Below are 18,248 nucleotides of genomic sequence, written 5' to 3'. Positions count from 1 at the left end.
CCGCTGTCGGACCGCGGGGCCAAGCCCTGAGGTCGCCGTCAGGTGTAAAAGAGGGTGTGGCTCGCGGCAGAGCGGGGCGGACGGTGCGCGGGAGGAAAGGCCGAAGTTTGGCTTGCAGAATTGGAGCCTCCGCAGCGGCTCAGGGCCTCGGGGGTGTGGCTGGCGGCGTGGCTCTGGGCTGGGCGTGCCGGGGGCGTGGCCTGCCGCTGGGGCGGGACGCTGTGGGCGTGGCCCGGCTCGGGGGCGTGTCCTGAGGCCGTCCCCACACGCCCCCCAGCGGAGGCCCGGAAGGGACCATTCGCGCTTCCGTCTCCGCCGGGGCCGCACGGAGGGCGGAGTTGCGGCCCGAGGACGCGACGCGAGCCCAGTTCCGGCGAGGAGGCCGCGCCAGTGACAGCGATGGCGGCGGAGTCGGCGCTCCAAGTTGTGGAGAAGCTGCAGGCGCGCCTGGCCGCGAACCCGGACCCCAAGAAGGTGGGCGGCGGGCGGGCGGGCGGCGCGGGCGGGCGTTGAGCGCGGCGTGGGCCCGGTAACGGTCGCGGGGCGGGTGCGGTCCGGTCCTCCGCGGACCCGGAGCCAGGCCTCACGGGGCGGCGCGGGGCAGCGAGGAGTTCGCAGGCGGCGGGCGCGTCCCGGCTGGGTGCTGAGGACCCGGGGGCGGGGGGCGGGGGGCGCGGACGGCCTGGCCTTGGGCCCCCCCGGGCTGCGGGCACCAGCTGCTTCCCCGTCCCAGCGCGGCGACCGTCCTCCTGCTCGGGGGCTTGCGGCTCCCCGGCTGAGGACCCCCGCTGTTTCCCCTGCCCTTTAGCCGAGGAAACGGGGAAAGCCTTGGGTTTTCGAGCTCCGCCGCTCCTGGAACTCGGGTCCCGGACCCGAGGGCGTGAGCGTGTTAACACGCCTCTGACTTCGTGGAAGGTGGGAACCGAGCGCGATGAGGAACCATGTTTAATTGCACTCAACTACTTTGTTACTCCTCTTAGAAACTGTTACCTTAAATACATTGTTTCCCCTCCTGGTCTCCTGGTGACCCGGCTTTTCGGTGGTCTCGGAGAGGATATGGTGGGCGTTAGAATCATTTTCATTGAAGTCTCTGGCTGAAAACAGCGGACGGTGTCCCATTGCTTGTCAGCATTCTAGCCGGGGCCCCAGGTTCCTAAAAGCTGAGTGCAGGAGGAGGAGGAGGTAACAGAGGGAGGCATCGGACTTGTTCGTGCAGTCTAGGTTCCCAGCCAACGCTAGTTCTGGAATTGTCTAGTTTCTTCTTGAAATGCCAGCTGGACCCAAGTGGTCTCTAAGTGTTGATCGCCATCTTTCAGAATTTCCAGTCAAGGGCCCGTCCTCTCTTCTTCCCGGCGGGTCACAGAGAGGTTTCTCTGTTTTTGAGGGTTGCACACTGCCTCTCACCGCCAGGCCACTTTTTTAACTCCCCTCAGTCAGCTCATAGATACACTTCTTCAGAAGTTGTGTTATAAAATCGGTGAAAACTTAAGTGTTTCAATTAGTCTTGTGTTTTACTTTCTATGGAGGCTTCTGTACCTTCGGTCAGCCATATCTACACGTTTCTTTTTACAATAAGCCTTTGTGGGCATCTAATAAATGGTCATTATTTCCAAGTGACAGTTTGTCTTTCTGAACATTATAAGATTTGAACCACTCTTTTTTTTTTTTTTTTATTCATCACATTAAAAAAATCCTCTATGTAGTATCTATAGTTTTTTTTTTTTTCATTAGTATTTAAATTTTGGAATGGCCTGTCCAGTTGTGCATAAAATGTGAAGTTAGGAAAAAATGTTTGAGTAGGTTTTGAACGCCTAGTAATTTTTTCAAAGGGCATTGAAGGGTTTTTGTTGGGTTTTGTGGTACTGGCAGTTGAACCCAGGGACTCATATGCAGGCAGTGTAAGCAACAGTCCACCACTGAAAACCCTATTTGGCTTTTCTTTTCCCAGATAGGAAATTACCTTTGGGCCAGAGTTGTAGTACAGCAGCCACATGTGCTCCTTGGTTCGGTACCCAATGGGGAGGGAGAACTGAATGTGTTGTGAAGGTGAGGAAAACGTTGAGAGACCGCTTTGCAAAGGGCCTGATACATTGGCATTCACAAAGAAGCTGACTGCAGAGGGAAAATTGCAAGCCGGCACAGTGGCTTTCCAACCTCCTCTTAACACAGCAAGCTCTCACAGGTTCTTGAATGGCAAGATGATTATATAGAGCAGTATTGAATTTGCAACCAAATCTTGCCTCCAGACCATTATTAGCCAACATGCTGATTCTACGCCTGTGTTTCTGGGACTCCTGCTATTGGATTTTGGTAGTTTAAGTGTAAATTAACTATGTATTTACTCTACATTCATTCAGGGTCTGGGTGCACTTGTTAGAGAGGTCCTGGGAGATAACCTAGCTTCTGTTCCTATTATTGGATTAGAAATGATTTTTATGTATGATAAAGTTAGTAGTCCTTTATTGGGTTTTGAGTGTGAAAATTATGAAGCACACAGATTGATGGTAGATGGAGAACTAGGAAGTCACTGTTGGAAACCTGTTTGGCTTTAAGGGTGGAAGCCATGGGCAGGAGACCCAGAGATTCCTAAGCATGCTACTGTGCAAACTTTTGATATTTCCCAATCATCTGTTACCAGTTTTTTGCTGGCTCTATAGATGATACTTTGAGTTGACCACACAAGTTTCCATCTACTTGAGCCCATTCCTTGTTATTGCTTTATTCTTTCTTGGAATTTACAGAAAACTGGCGTGGTGAAGTATTTTTATCTTATACTGGGCCAAATTACCTTGAAAATCTCAGAAGTTTTCATTTTGTCCACTAGCCCAAAGGTACGCAAGAGGCAACTCTCACTTGGCCAGCTAGTGCTAAGCATTGGGATGAACACATCCTCTGTGTAGAGGTGCTGTAACTCTGTCCTTGTGACCTCCTTTGCCACGTGGACTGTAAGCTGTCAAGTAGCATGGTGCTGAGGAAAAGTACCTGCCTTCTTTCCTGCTAAGCGCTCAGTGCATGAGTCAGGCTTATGCGCCTTTCCTTTTAAGATCAGTGATTATTATGTTAGGCATTTCTTGGCTTTTTAGGCAAGTTATGGAACCTTACTGGATCCAGGTTCGGTATCCCAGTAAAATAGGAGCATACTACCCACAAGACAGGGTCAAATGAGACAGACTTATCATACCAGACACAGAGTTCACACAGTGGATGCTATTTACATGTCTCCTTCTAGGGGCTCACAGTAGAGGAGAATCACCCTTTTTATTTGTTTGTTTGTTTGTTTGTTTTCAAGACGGGTTTCTCTATGTAGTCCTGGCTGTCCTGGAACTCACTCTGTAGGCTAGGCTAGGCTGGCCTCGATCTCAAAGATTCCCCTGCCTCTGTCTCCTCAACACTGGGATTAAAGGTGTGTGCCATGACCACCTGGCTGAACTGCCCATTTAAACTCTTTCCACTAATTCCAGATTTCCCTTTCAGAAAATGTTATTGGCCTTTGCACTTCTAGCCTATCTGACAAGAAACACACAGTGTTTCCTGACTTGGAGAATAGAGGAAGTAGAGTTTAAGTACAGTTTTTACTCCATTAAGTTTCATATTCCCCAGATACACCGCTGGGCCTCTTATTCCCAGTCAAACAAGATTGTCACCTGTGATCCATTTGCTCTGCCTAGAGACCATGTTAAGTAATTATGGAAGTAGAATGACCAGAAAAACATACTTGTTGCTCCACCTTGTAGTAGAGTAATATGGCATACCAGTTACAGTCTGCACTACAGTGGAGAATGAACAAGTCTTGCTGATATTTAAATGTAAGGCAGCCAGTTATCCATTTTGTTTTATTTTGGCTTTTAAACAATGTTTGTTTTTATTTTTTATGAGTTTTACCTGAACATATGTGTGTGCATCAGATGCATGCCTAATGCCCATGAAGGCCAAAAGAGGCTATTGGGTCCTGTAGAACTGGAGTACACAGTTAGGAGTCGTCGCCGCACGGGTTCTGGGAACTGAGCCCAGGTCCTCTGCAAGAGTAGCCAGTGCTCTTAGCCACCTGGCCTTCTCTTGAGCCCTGTTTTGGCTTTTTAAAAATTGAAATCGTTAATGCATGTATGTGCGCGTGTAACAACACACTTGTGTTAGTTTGTACACGTAAATGTGAGCCCGCAGAAGCCAGTAGAGGCATCAGGGGCTCTAAAGCTGGAGTGACTGTGGCTGTGGACTGCCAGATGGTGCTGGGACTGAACTTGGGTTATTTGGAAGAGCAACAAGTGCTCTTAACCCCTGACTCATCTCTCAAGTCCCATGTTTTGGCTTTTTGAGTGAGGAGTTGCCGTATACCATGGCCTGGTACTCAATATGTGGCCCAGGTTGGCATCAGACTGAGTGCAGGGATTACAGGGGATTAGAGCTACAGCTGGCTCAGTTATCTGTTTTGTACTGCTGTACTTTACCACGAAAGTGTTTATATGCACATGACCGTTCTTAGCACAGGCTTAGGCAGTCCTGACTTTTATTAGAAATAAAATGAGTGGGAATTGACTGAGCAGTTTCTGGTCAGGTCAAGGGGTAGGATATGAAAGAGCTGTTGACTGATGAATGAAATGATTAGGGGTGAACATGTTTATAGTGTTGCAGATACCATGACTAAGCCCTGCCCAGGTCTGTCCCAGTGAATCCTCACAGCTTGTGCAGCAGACAGAGAATCTAGTTTTGATTTGCAGATGAAGTAAGGTTCAGGGAGGTTACTGACTTGCACAAGATCAAGCAAGAAGCTGAGACGACCTGTCTCTGACTCCATCTTGAGCTCTGTTTTACCAGTTTTGACCTAGTTGTAGAGATACTAGAAAGGAAATGGGCGAACCCAGATCTTTCTGATCTACTCAGCTATGTGTGATCATTGTTAACAGCAAAGCTCTGACTCCAGCAACTTGGATTGATCTTGACTTCCCATTTGTGTTGAAAACAACCTCTCTTAAGCACTGTAGCCCTCCAGGAAGCTTGTAGGTACTCTCTTCCTGTGGAGTCCTTGTTCTGCTTTCTGTTGTATCAGGTCTGTGGATAATTTCCCTAAACTTGCTGCTTTTCACAATCCTCTGCAAAGTAATAGTCGCTAGTGGCTTTGTTTGATTGTTTTTTGTTCTGTTTTTGAGGGAAGGGGAAGCTCTCTCTGTCTCTCTCTCTCTCTTGCTCTCTCTGAAACCCAGATGACCTTTGAATTGTGACCCTCCTGCCTAAGTTTCCTAAATGCTGGGATTATAGGCATGAGTCACCACACTAGACCAGTTAGTGAGGATTTATATATTTTTTTTATTTAGTTTGTGTATGTATGTCTTGCTTGCATGAATGTCTGGGCACTTAATGCATGCCTGGTACCCTTGGAGGCCAGAAGAGAACAAATGATCCCCTGGAACTGGAGTTATAGATGATTGGAGCCACCATGTAAGTTTTGGGAATCAAACCCAGGTCTTCTGGAAGAGCAGCTAGAGTAGCCACTGAGTCATTTGTCCAGTCCCAGTTAGTGAGTTGTAAATCACTTTTCTGCCTCTTCTTTCTCCTTAGAGAAGAAAAGCAGTTGAAACTAGAGAATCTCGCCACGCTAGTGGCATAGTGCAGTCCTGTAAGCCCCGGTGCTCCAGAGGCCAAGGCAGGAAGCTCAGAAGTCAAGGCCAAGCCTGAGAAAGCCAGTGAGACTATCTCTAAAAGTAAAAAGAAACTTGATGACAGCGCACTTGTCAGCATGGGTCATTAAATAGGTTCAATCTCCAGTATTAAAAACAAACAAACAAAACTAAGCTGGGAGTGATGCCAAATGCCTGTAATCCCAGCCTCAAGAAGGCAGAGGCAGACAAATCTCTGTGAGTTCGAGGCCAGCCTGATCCTCAAAGTGAGTCCAAGATAAAAGCCACAAAAGAGGACTTGGGAGATATAGCTCATTTGGTGCATAGTGTTTCCGTCCTGTAATTACAGTGTTGGAGAGGCAGGAGGAGGAGCCCTGAGACTTATGGGTCAGTGTGCTTAGCCTAGTTAGTGCCCTCCAGGCCAGAATCAGACCCAGCATCAGCTGAGATGGGCAGTAGTTGTTGGTGTTTGAGATAGGGTCCAGCTTAGATTAGGCCGTCACCCTACCAGTGCTGGGATTAAAGGCATGTGCCCAGCCTGATGGTGCTTAAGATTGTCCTCTGGCCTCCACAGATATGCACATGTTTGTATATAGCATATATACACATTTTTAACAACTCATAGGAAAAAGCAGAGACTCTAAAACCATAGACTAAAGTAAATCTTATGCCACTTGTATCTAAGGCTAGCAATGAGGCCTGTCTTTCACACTTGTAAGATAAAAATAGTACCCATAGTTGCTACCGTGAAGAGCATGGCACCAAGCAAACATTTCACCATCAGATGGGCTCTTCTGCACCAGAGAAGCTAGTTACGACTGTAGATATTAATATTTATTTCATTCTCTCTGCAGCTATTGAAATATTTGAAGAAACTTTCCGTCTTGCCTATCACAGTAGACATTCTTGTGGTAAGAATTTTTTAACTGTAAATATTATGTGACTGTATTACAAATGTTTCCCACTAGACAGAGGGTAGATGGAGACTTACAGGAAAAAGCCGGACCAAAACACTGCGCAGCGTGTGATTCTGTGTATATGCAATGTCCAGAATAGGGAGAGCCGTAGACATGAACTAGATAGATGCGTGGTTGTGAGGGACTGGGGGAACTGGAAGGATGGGGCTTCTTTTCATGTTCCAGAGTTAGGTGCTGGTGATTTTTGCATAGTGTGCGGAGTGTTCTAGAAATCACCATGTGCTTTAAGACGGTGAGTTTTAAGTCATATGCCAAGGTGGGCAAGCATGCTGTGGAACAAGCTTGTGAAGGACAGGTGCCCTTGGCTGAGCTACACATCTATTCCTGTTACATAAATTTTAGTTCAAAATTTAAAGATTTATTTTTATTTTTCCTTTGAGACAGGGTTTCTGTATTTGGCCTTGGCTGTCCCAGACTTACTTGTAGACCAGCCTGGCCTTGAACTCACAAAGATCCACCTGCCTCTGCCTCCCAGAGTGCTGGGACTGCAGGCATGAGCCACCACCCCCAGTTAAGATTTCTTCTTATGTGTATGTGAGCCTGTGAGACTTTATGAGTGTCTAAATGATCAAAGAGGCCACGGGACCTCAGGTTCCCTGGAACTGGAGTTACAGGCAATTGGGAGCTATCTGATACGGGTGCTGGGAATTGGATTTCAGTCCTCTGCAAGGGCAGTAATTGCTCTTAACTGCAAACATCATTCTAGCCCTCAATTCAATCCCCCCCACCCCAGACAGGGTTTCTCTGTGTAGCCTTGGCTGTCCTGGATTTGCTTTGTAGACTAGGCTGACCTCGAACTCAGAGATCCGCCTACCTCGGCCTTCCTAAGTGCTGAGATTATGGGCATGTGCCACCATTACCCTGCTCAGTTCATTTTAAATATATGAGGGGCATGAGAGCTAGGTGAATGTTTAAGAATGCTTAATGATCTTCCAAAGGATCAGTTCAGTTTTCAGCACTCATATCAGGCAGCTCACAACTGCCTGTTCACTCCAGTTGGCCTCCAAGAGTACACATGGCATACACTTAACACACACACATACACAAAGAAGCATAAATCCTTTAAAAAATTAATACATAAAAAGAAAATTGGCTTTGGCATCTACTACTCCCGATTCTAATCCAGCTTCTAGGCAGGCATGGTTGTGTGTACCTTTGCAGGTGAGTTTCTGAGTTTCAAGGCCAGACTGGTGTACATAGTGAACTCTGTCTTAAAAAAACAAAAACCAATAACAAAACCAGGCTGGAGAGATGGCTCAGAGGTTAAGAGCACTCACTGGCTGCTCTTCCAAAGGCCCTGCAACCACATGGTGGCTCACAGCCATCTGTGATGAGATCTGGTGCCCTCTTCTGGCCTTAGGCAGAAAACTGCATGGTGAATGAATGAATGAATGAATGAATGAGTGAGTGAGTGAATGAGTGAATGAATCTGAGCCAACTTCTCTGGCTTTAGGCTGATTCCTTCCTAAAGGGATATAATGAACACTAACTCAGGAGAGTCTACAGGTCTACAGCCCTGCATGGGTCTTGCCCCATCCCTCCTTGTTACATTGTGGTTCTGGTGTTTTGATGACATCTTTATCTAAGCCTGTGAGCTTTATTACTTTGTGTCAGATATCTGGGCATAGGCAACAAAGGAATTTAGTATAAGATATAGGTGTTTTAGTGACGATTGTTTGTTGCTTTTCTCAAACAGGAAGCCTTATTTCTGTAAAAAATATGCCCTTAGTTTCAGATTCCTCAATCAATTTCTTTGTTATTTATAGGAGACTGGGGTAGGGAAAACAGTAAACAGCTTCCGGAAACATGAGCAAGTGGGCAACTTTGCCAGAGACCTGGTGGCCCAGTGGAAGAAGCTGGTTCCTATAGAGCGGTAAGAACGTTTCTTCTTTGCTTGTTCTGCTTATGTCAAATAACTATGTTATGGATTATTGCAAAAATAATCCATAATTATTGTAGGATATATAATGTTTTTTGTTGTTGTTTTCCAGACAGGGTTTCTCTGTGTAGCCTTGGCTGTCGTGGACTTGCTTTGTAGACCAGGCTGGCCTTGAACTCACAGCAGTCTTCCTGCCTCTGCCTCTCAGAGTGCTGGGATTAAAGGCATGTGGCACCGTGCCCATCTAGGGTCTCTCTCTCTCTCTCTCTCTCTCTCTCTCTCTCTCTCTGGACCAGGCTGACCTTAAATCGAGAGATCTGCCTGCCTCTGCCTGTGAGTGCTGGAATTAAAGAAATGGGCCACCGGAGTCCTTTATCCATTTATTTGTTTGTTTGTTTATTAATGCTAAACAGTAACATTTTGTTGGGTTTTTTTTTGGCGGGGGGAGGTTTGATGCTGAGGGTTAAGCCCAGGGTCTCTCACATACTAAGCACATATTTCGCCACTAAACTATACCCTTCTGATTGCTCTTATTTATTATTATGGCGGCTGGGTACATGCTTGGAGGTCAGAGGATAGCCTCTGTCACCATAGGATTAGACTTCATGCTTGCATAGCAAGTATTTTTACCTGTTAATCCATCATGCTGGCCTTAATGTCTTCTTTCAGACAGAGTCTCATTCTGTGGCTCAAGCTAGCCTTGAACATGCTGTGTAACAGGATGACCTTGAATATCTGACTCAACAGTCCTACCTTAGCCTCCTTGGTACTGGGATGATAGATGTGAGCCAGCACTCTTGACCTGGTCTTTGTTGTTGCCCGTTTTGTTTTGTGGTAGACAGGGTCTTCTGTAGCCCATTGGGCCTTGAACTTGCTTTGTAGCAGAGGATGGTCTTGAACTTCTGATCCTCCTGACCCACCTCCCAAGTGTTGGGATTGTAAATGTGCCCTCCATGCCTGAGGTCACAGTCTGTGACTTTGTGTAAAGAGGTCTACGCTGAGATCTCCTGCTTTTGCTTTATTTTAGAAATAATGAGGCTGAGGATCAGGATTTTGAGAAGAACAATTCCCGAAAGCGTCCCCGAGATGCTGTTCAGAGGGAGGAGGAAGTGGAGGGGGACTACCAGGAAAGCTGGAAAGCCTCTGGCAGCCGGTCCTACAGCCCTGAGCACAGACAGAAAAAACACAAAAAACTCTCCGAGCCTGAAAGGCCTCACAAAGCGGCTCACAGTCACGAGAGGAGGGATGAAAGGAAGAGGTGTCACAAAGTGTCACCTCCATATTCTTCAGACCCTGAGTCTTCTGACTATGGCCATGTTCAATCCCCTCCACCTTCCAGTCCTCATCAAATGTATACCGACCACTACAGGTCCCTGGAGGAGGACCATGAGCCTATCATTTCACACCAGAAACCTGGAAAAGTTCATAGTAATGCCCTTCAGGACAGACTGGGGGTTAGTCAAGAACGACACCCAGGTGAACACCAAGGGAAAGGGGCTCTAAGCCAAAACAAGCAGCACAAATCCTCCCACAAGGAGAAACGCTCTGTGGATGCCAGAGGGGAGGAGAAAATCTCTGCCCTGGGCAGAGAGAACTCACACAAGTCCTCTTCCAAAGAGGAAAGCCGAAGGCTGCTCTCAGGGAACAGTGCCAAGGAGAAGACATCCTCTAGTGTCACTAAGAAAGAGAAGGACAGAGAAGGCAACAGTGTCAAGAAGAAGTGTTCACCTGCTCTGGAGGCCGCTTCAGACAACCACCTTAGAAAGCCCAAACACAAGGACTCCGAGAAAACCAAATCTGACAAAAACAAGCAGAGTGTAGAGGGCTTAGACTCAGGGCGGGGGACAGGCGACCTGTTGCCCAAAGCAAAAGACAAAGTTCCCAACCACCTGAAAGCTCAGGAGGGAAAAGTAAAAGCTAACTCGGATCGAAAGTCAGCAGGCTCGCTGCCTAAAGTAGAGGAGACAGACATGGATGACGAGTTTGAGCAGCCCACCATGTCGTTCGAGTCGTACCTCAGCTATGACCAGCCCCGGAAGAAAAAAAAGAAGACTGTGAAGGCTTCAAGCACAGCACTTGGGGAAAAAGGACTTAAAAAAAAGGATTCTAAAAGCACTAGTAAAAACCTGAACTCAGTTCAGAAATTACCCAAGCTGAATGAAAACAAGTCAGAGAAGTTGCAGCCAGCTGGAACCGAACCCACCAGGCCTCCAAAGGTAACCTCTGCACTCTGTCTCCAGCCTGCTGAGTGCACAGAGCCTGACTTGCTGCCGTACAGCCGGTTGAGTTCGATTACTGGTAATACTCTCCGGGCCTCACTAGCACCTAGGGTGGATGGTACCCAGGATAAGAATTATTCTGGGCTAGGGAGGTAGCTCAGTAGTGCAGTGCTCACTGAGAGTATATGAGGTCCTACATTTACTTCTTATCAAAAAAATTTTTCCTAAGGCGTTGGTTCTGCCCTGTCTACATTTATTTTTTATCCAATGGTGTGAGTCTTGATTTTTGTACCCGTCTAGCCTGGAGCTATCTGCCTGTGCAGTGTGCTTGGTTAAGTCTGCCCACGGGAAGAAAGCTGTGTCACAGGCTGGGCTCCGCACCGTCTCTTGCAGGTCTCTGCTGTTGTGCTGCCAGCATTGCCAGACATCCCCTTACCTGCCATCCACGCCAACTACCGTCCACTTCCTTCCCTCGAGTTGATTCCCTCCTTCCAGCCAAAGCGAAAAGGTAATTTTGGATACCTTTTCATTTATTTTACTTTCAGTTTTTTGAAACAGGGCCTCATTGTGTAGCCTTGGCTAGCCTGGAACTCACTCTGTAGACCAGGCTGTGTAGTACTCGTTTTTTAGAGTTCCTTGAAGCCCTCCCTTCCACTAACCCTTTAACCCTAGGTAGGAAAAAGGTTAGTGGGGAGAGGGGCAAAGACCCCTTTATATTTCCTGGCTGTTTAGGGTCAGTGTGTTCTTTTGGGGGTACACCAAACTCTGTCAACAGCAAATGTGTAGCAAACAGTTTCCTCCAAGCAATGCTCCCCAAAGTCTTTCCATCTGTCTGCTCCAAACTGCCACACTGCCGGTCTCTGGTCTAAACAACCACCTGCTACCATACACGCTACACCTTCTCTTTCTGGGCTCGTATTTACAGTCTCAGAACCTAGACCACGCCCCTCTCTGCGCCATACCCTACAGGAGATAATTAACAAACTGAAGCCCAGCTGAAATCCCACCTTTGGGATTAAAACAAAAACATATTTACATAACATAACTGAGTTTACAAAGAAACCAAAACTTCCATTACAAGGCTGTCTTTAAACTCAGATTCACCTGTCTCTGCCTCCCAGGTGCCAGGATTAAAGATTTTATTCCTTATTTTACCTGTATGAGTGTTTTACTTGCATATATGTCTGTGCCCAAAGGGGGCTAGAACAGGATGTTGGAGCCCTTGGGGCTGGCGTTGTAGAACATGGTGGGCAGCCATGTGCTCTAGACCTTTTGTGACTTGCTGGTTTTTCTCTTCCTGCAGCATTCTCTTCACCCCAGGAAGAAGAAGAAGCTGGGTTCACAGGACGCAGAATGAATTCTAAGATGCAGGTGTACTCGGGTTCCAAGTGTGCCTATCTCCCCAAAATGATGACCCTGCACCAGCAGTGTATCCGGGTGCTGAAGAACAATATTGACTGTGAGTCAACGACTTCTCAAACATTGCCACACTGGGACATTGTCACTGGGGAGTTTGGCTGCTATTCATCACTCACCTTCTCTCCTCTGGCTTCTCTGCAGCTATCTTTGAAGTGGGAGGAGTCCCCTATTCTGTTCTTGAACCTGTCTTGGAGAGGTGTACACCTGATCAGCTCTACCGAATAGAAGAATGTAATCATGTAAGTGTCCTAAGCAGGAACAGTGCAGCAACCTGGCTCTGTTTCCAAAAGTAGCTTTGTCTCTGGGTCTGCTGTGGTGGAAGGGCAGATCACTGTTCTGGGCATATTTGGTTTGCATCTGGGCCTACAAACAAGAATACTTTTTGTGCTAGTTCTGGGATCTTGCTTTGTTTTGGTTGGTTTTTGGTTTGTTTTTTGTTTTTTTTTTTTTTTGAGACAGGGTCTGCCTGTCCTGGAATTCACTGTGTCAACTAGGCTGGCCTCAAACTCAGAGAGATCCACCTGATTCTGCCTGCTGAGTGCTGGGATTAAAAATATGCACCCCTATTCCCAGCCTTTTTTTTTTTTTTTTCCTCTCAAGACAGGGTTTCTCTGTGTAGCTCTGGCTGTAGCCCTAGAACTCACTCTGTAGGCCAGGCTGGCCTGGAACTCACAGACAATGCTTCTGCCTCTGCCTCTTGAGCACTGGTTACCTTTTTTTTTTTTCCTTCAAGGCAGGCTTTCTCTGTGTTGCCTTGGCTGTCCTGGAACTTGTGACCGTAAACTCACAGAGGTCCTCCGGCCTCTGCCTCCCAAGTGCTGGGATTAAAGGCATGTGCCACCGCTGCTATGTTTTCGAGACAGGGTTTCTCTTTGTAGCCCTGGCTGTCCTGGAACTTGCTCTGTAGATAAGGCTGGCCAGAGCTGCCCAGGAATTTACAGAGATCCTCCTGCCTCTGCTGCTTGAGTACTAGGCGTAAAGGCGCATGCCACTACCACACAGCTACCTTTCGTGTTGTTTTGTTTTTATTTAGTGATCTGCCTTCTTTCTAGTAGTGTGGTACTGTAATTAATGCTAATCTGTAGCCGCTGCCTCCACACATCAGGTGAAGGGAAATGTGTAGGAGAGCTTGCATGGAAGCACGTCCTGGTTCTGATTTCAGGTGTTGATTGAGGAAACAGATCAGTTGTGGAAAGTTCACTGTCACCGAGACTTTAAGGAAGAAAGACCAGAAGAGTATGAGTCCTGGAGGGAGATGTACCTTAGGCTTCAGGATGCCAGAGAACAGCGGCTGCGCCTCCTAACAAACAATATCCGGTCTGCACATGCCAATAAGCCAAAAGGTAAAGGAAGTGGGAGCTGGGCCGGGGCAGCCAGCTGGGTGCCTCAGTCCCTGAGTCTCAGTGGTCTGGTGGGTACAGGCCACCATCTTCTAAATGTCTCTTTGCACGTGGGCAGGGGTAGTTTTTCTTCTGCTTTAGGCTGCTTTTAGAGACTGGATTCAAGGGCCCCATGAGCCCTAGTTACATGAGTTCTATGGGTTACAAGCCTTTGAGGGTTCAAACAACCCTTTCACAGGGGTCACTTAGCACCATTGGAAGAGATACACAGACATTACCGTTCATAACAGTAGAAAAATTACAGTTATAATATAGCAACGAAAGTAATGTATGAGTTGTGCACAGTGGCACGTGCCTGTAATCCCAGCATTGGGGAAGGCAGAGGCAGGTGGATCTCTGAGTTTGAGGGCAGCCTGGGCTACAAGGAGAATCCAGGACAGCCAAGACTAGACAGAGAAACTGTCCCGAAAAAAACAATAATTTTGTGGTTGGGCTCACCACAACATGGGGAACTGTATTAAAGGGTCGAAGCATGGCTGGGCATGGTAGTGCACACCTTTAATCCCAGCACTTGGGGAGGCAGAGGCAGGCAGATCACTGTGAGTTTGAGGCCAGCCTGGTCTACAAATCGAGTCCAGGACAGCCAAGGCTACTCAGTCTTGACAAAAACCAAACCAGAACAAAACAAAAATCTCAGCATTAGGAAGGTTTAGAACCACTGGTTCAGACTGTTAAATTGACAAGTAGTACCTTTAAGAAGGTTAATCTTGAGGTTTGTATTCCTCCTTAGGGCGCCAAGCAAAGATGGCCTTTGTCAACTCTGTGGCTAAACCACCTCGAGATGTTAGACGGAGGCAGGAGAAGTTTGGAACCGGTGGAGCAGCTGTCCCGGAGAAAGTCAGGCAAGACCTCTGCTGCTGCATGCTTTACCCTAAAGCAGAGCTGGTGGCCATGAAGTGACTTATTGTGGGCTGCAGGCAAGCAGTGCAGGCTGTGCTCTTGCATGCTTCCTGAACCTGGACTTTACGGCTCTGCCCCTAGGGTCCTGACCCACTGCTTTAGTCAGGGACCCAGGTCAATTATGCGGGGAACAGCACCTGGCTAAAGGGAGAGCCCTTCTGCTTTCATTTCCCTCACTTAAACACCAAAACTATTTCTAGGGTTGAAGATACAGCTCAGCCAATAAAGTGCTTGAGGACCTAGTTTGACTCTCAGCACTCTCGTTAACAGGCAGATGGGGTGGTGTGCACTTGTGATCCTAGTGCTGAGCAAGGCGTGACTGGCTGGCCTATGCAGTGAGCTCCAGGTCACTGAGAGACTCTCTTGTAACTGGGTGTCTCCTGAGGAATAAACCCAAGTTGACTTCTGGCCACCACATGCCACAGGACCCACATCTGTTTAGACACACATACCAAAACGAAACAGATTTCCAGAGTGACTAGATTTTTCTAGGCCACATGAGCATTTTCAAATTCTAGACTGACCTGTTAACAGGCAAAGTTTAGTGATAACTGTCCTCACTGAGGGCTAGCAGCTGCCTCTGAACATTCACCAGAACCCAGTGGACCAGGCCCATTGCACAGAGTCACACAGCAACAGCTGTGCTTGGATCGTGTGCTCCCAGCTAACTGTCGGCTTTGTTCTGTATTGCAGGATTAAGCCAGCACCATATACAACAGGAAGCAGCCATGTTCCTGCCAACAACAGCAGCAGCAGCTTCCATTCCAGCCCTGAGGAGCTGGCCTACGATGGGCCCAGTACCAGCAGTGCCCACATAGCTCCAGTGGCCAGCAGTTCTGCTTCCTATGATCCTAGGAAACCAGCTGTGAAGAGTAAGCATCTTTGGTGGGACCAGGGCTGTGGGTTCTGGGGATCCTGGCATAGGTGTTAGTTAACTGGACATCGGTCACCAGCCAAGGGCAGGCTGGCCCTCCTGGGGTGTTTTGTGCTTAGCTCATCTGAGACCTGTTGCTACCATGGGAGACTGGGTGGGGGATGGTGGTTCTGGGTACTATTTACTGATTTGAATGTGTATATTGCAAAGTCAAATTGTGGGCATTGTGGCACCAAGAGTCAACAAAGACTCCTGATTTACCTCTCGCAGCCATCTACGAGCATATCAGCCAGTCTTCAAAAGCTGTGGTGTCAGAGGTGCTGGTGGTTCTGTGCCAGCAGGGTCTGCAGGGTTTCTTTGGCAGCTTTAGCAGGTAGTTCCTGCTCGTTGTTATATTTGTGTGGGGTATCGGGAGGGCACACAGGCAGGGGAGCAAACTCAGCCTGGCTTTTGCTGTAAACCGCAGTGGTGCATGTGTGCGCTGCCACCGTCTGAGACAGCCGCCTCCTCTTTCTTCACAGAAATTGCCCCAATGATGGCCAAGACAATTAAAGCATTCAAGAACAGATTCTCCCGACGATAAGCAGGGCTAGCCTTGGGTGTGGAGTCTGGGAGCAGGAATACAGGGACAGTGGGCACAGAAGAAGAGGATGTCCACAGAAGACCCATCTCTTTTGCTTTGTGGAACTTTGGTTCCTGTCTCCTGCACAGTTGCAGGTACCTCCCTCTCCCCGCGCACCTCAACCCTGCACCCTGCCTGGAGCACACTTCAGATTTCTGAAGACAGTGTGTGTGCCTCAGTCTTACTGAGGACTTTAAGATCAGTTATAGTTTTGTTGCTAATTAGCATCTTTGTAAACTATAAGACGTAGTTTTAATTAATAAATATTGCCCCCAGATATATTTATAATACCCCTAGGGGTTTTTTTGTTTTTCTTTTTTTTCTTTTTTCTTTTTTTTTTTTTTTTTTTGTCCTCTATGTATATTAAGCCTTTTGTTTTCTAGGTCCTTTATTAAAGTTAAAGTTAGATGAGCCTAGCAAAAGCCATTCTTCTCCTAGGTCAGCTCTTCTGAGTAGACACTTGTCCACTGTACCCCCAGAGCCTGTGTGTCACTCCAAGCCCACATATTGGGCCAGGAGTGAGTGAGTGCCAGAATGCCTGTCCTCCCTCTGAGACCCTGGGCAGGTTCCTTTCTTTCTTATCCTTCAGTAGTATTTGTTAAGGAAGGCTGTTTGCAAAGCGTAAAGTCCTTCCTAAATCATCTTCAAATCACACTCCTCGTCCCTGTTTAAGGCTCACTAGAGGACAGAACCTTAAGAGATCAAATTGTGTAGGACCTCAGCAGTTTTATAATTTCTAGTTTCTGGTTCAGTATTTTAACCACCCCCTCCTTATTTTTCCTTTCCCCACACCATGGGGAAACACAGACATGGCAGGGCTTTTGTAGCTCTGAATGTGATTTGGGAGGTTTGAAAAGCCAGCACTTTAATCTCTTGTTCTCTATGAATTACTACTAAGAGTGAATGATTTAAAACATTGTAGTGTTGTGTTGGAAATTGCTTCTGTTTGAAAGGAAAGATCATGTGACTGGGAGAGCACAACAGTTTGCTGGGTCTGGCAGAGAACTTGGTGCTGAAGCCCCTACCTTCTGAGTGCAGGCCAGAGTTAGAAGGAAAGGGCCACCTTGGGAAGGGGCTGGGCTGTACCCCAGGATGGGAAAACCTGGTCCCAGCCAGCCAGTTCCGGAGGAAGGCTTATTCTTCTTTCCAGTTGACATGGGACAAGATCAGAACTAGGAGGGCAGTGCCAACTCCTCTTTGCCATCAGAGAACAAGGAGCTGGTAGGGTTCACTTGTCTGTGAGCCAGGTGAAAGGTTCTATGAACTTGAGGGGACAGACAGTCACTAAATTGGGCCATTGCTCCTGTCTACACTTTTTTAACCAACCTGGAGGCCTCAGGCTAACAAAGACTCCAAGGCAGCACAGGAAACCTGCACAGCTAAAGCTGGGCCTGCCTTACTGTGCATTGCAACACAGGGTGCCTGTTGCCATGGGACATAAGTATTGCTGAGTTTTTAATTTGTATTTTGGGATTAAGTAAAGCATTGTTACTCTTGATGGCGTGTTTCACTATACCACCTCTGTCTTAGCCTGACCTCCAAATCTAACATCAAGTCTGTTACCTGAAGTCCAGGGGACATTTGCACCAGGAGCCAGCCCCTGCTGCCCAGAACAGCCCCCTCTGGGTGTTGAGCACCTCAGATTTATGCCTTAGCTGTGTTTCCGAGACTTCCCTTTGCCGTTTTTCCTGTTGCGGATTCAGTTATGTATGATTTAATTCCCCTTCTTAGGAGTTCGTAGGCTTAGGGGGAGAAAGGACACACATTTGTCCATCCAGGGTCAGCATCCAGTTTGGCACATAAAGTTTTCTGATGCAGCCAGTTTGCTTAGAGCCAGATCCTCCACCCCTTCAAGAGTGTCTGCATCAGGAATATGGTGAGAACAGTGAGGGGCCCAGGAAGCCAGCTGTCTCCACAGCCCTTCACCAACATGCACAATGGCCACAAAGCAGACACAGTGATGTTCAACTTTTGGTCACATTTGTAAAAACTTGTGCAATTCTTTTCTGCGCTACACTACTACAGATCACAAATGACAGATTCGCCCTTTGCGATCCTCGGTGTTACAAGGGGTTCTCAGGGGCGTTCTTTCTTTGTTGTGGAGGCAGGAGGGGCAAGAGTAAGCACCATCCTGCTCTGCATTTGTATTTTGGTCCCAAAATGTAAATACAATTTTCTATGTTACTTTTTTGTGGTAACTACAAGATGAATATTTTAATTAGATAAGTTATACAAAAAGGAAAACCCCACGTCTAATAAAAAGCAAAAAAAAATTGTACCTGTTGAGCCTTTCTTTCTTTTATTATTATTATTATTATTATTATTATTATTATTATTATTATTATT

The 18,248-nt window shown here is 47.3% G+C and overlaps 1 protein-coding gene across 1 annotated transcript; it reads left to right on the top strand.

Annotated features, from left to right (window-relative positions):
* Positions 1-328: 328 nt before the first annotated feature.
* On the top strand, positions 329-18,180 carry Eloa (elongin A). The gene is made up of 11 exons (XM_055611337.1): positions 329-474; positions 6,467-6,523; positions 8,356-8,462; positions 9,496-10,684; positions 11,081-11,195; positions 11,991-12,146; positions 12,248-12,345; positions 13,269-13,449; positions 14,237-14,348; positions 15,100-15,278; positions 15,802-18,180. The coding sequence occupies exons 1-11, from the start codon at positions 400-402 to the stop codon at positions 15,861-15,863; spliced, it is 2,331 nt and encodes a 776-aa protein (XP_055467312.1). The 5' UTR covers positions 329-399; the 3' UTR covers positions 15,864-18,180.
* Positions 18,181-18,248: the final 68 nt, after the last annotated feature.

Source organism: Psammomys obesus, unplaced genomic scaffold (genome assembly GCF_907164565.1).
Source record: "Psammomys obesus unplaced genomic scaffold, mPsaObe1.curated_primary_1811, whole genome shotgun sequence".
NCBI lineage: Eukaryota > Metazoa > Chordata > Mammalia > Rodentia > Muridae > Psammomys > Psammomys obesus.
This window is presented reverse-complemented; position numbering and strand designations above follow the sequence as displayed.

Excerpts from the sequence above, each read along its gene's own strand:
- Eloa (XM_055611337.1), top strand. The coding sequence starts at position 400 with ATGGCGGCGGAGTCGGCGCTCCAAGTTGTGGAGAAGCTGCAGGCGCGC. Across the intron at positions 475-6,466 it reads CGAACCCGGACCCCAAGAAG|CTATTGAAATATTTGAAGAA; the intron begins GTGGGCGGCGGG and ends TTCTCTCTGCAG. Across the intron at positions 15,279-15,801 it reads TAGGAAACCAGCTGTGAAGA|AAATTGCCCCAATGATGGCC; the intron begins GTAAGCATCTTT and ends CTTTCTTCACAG.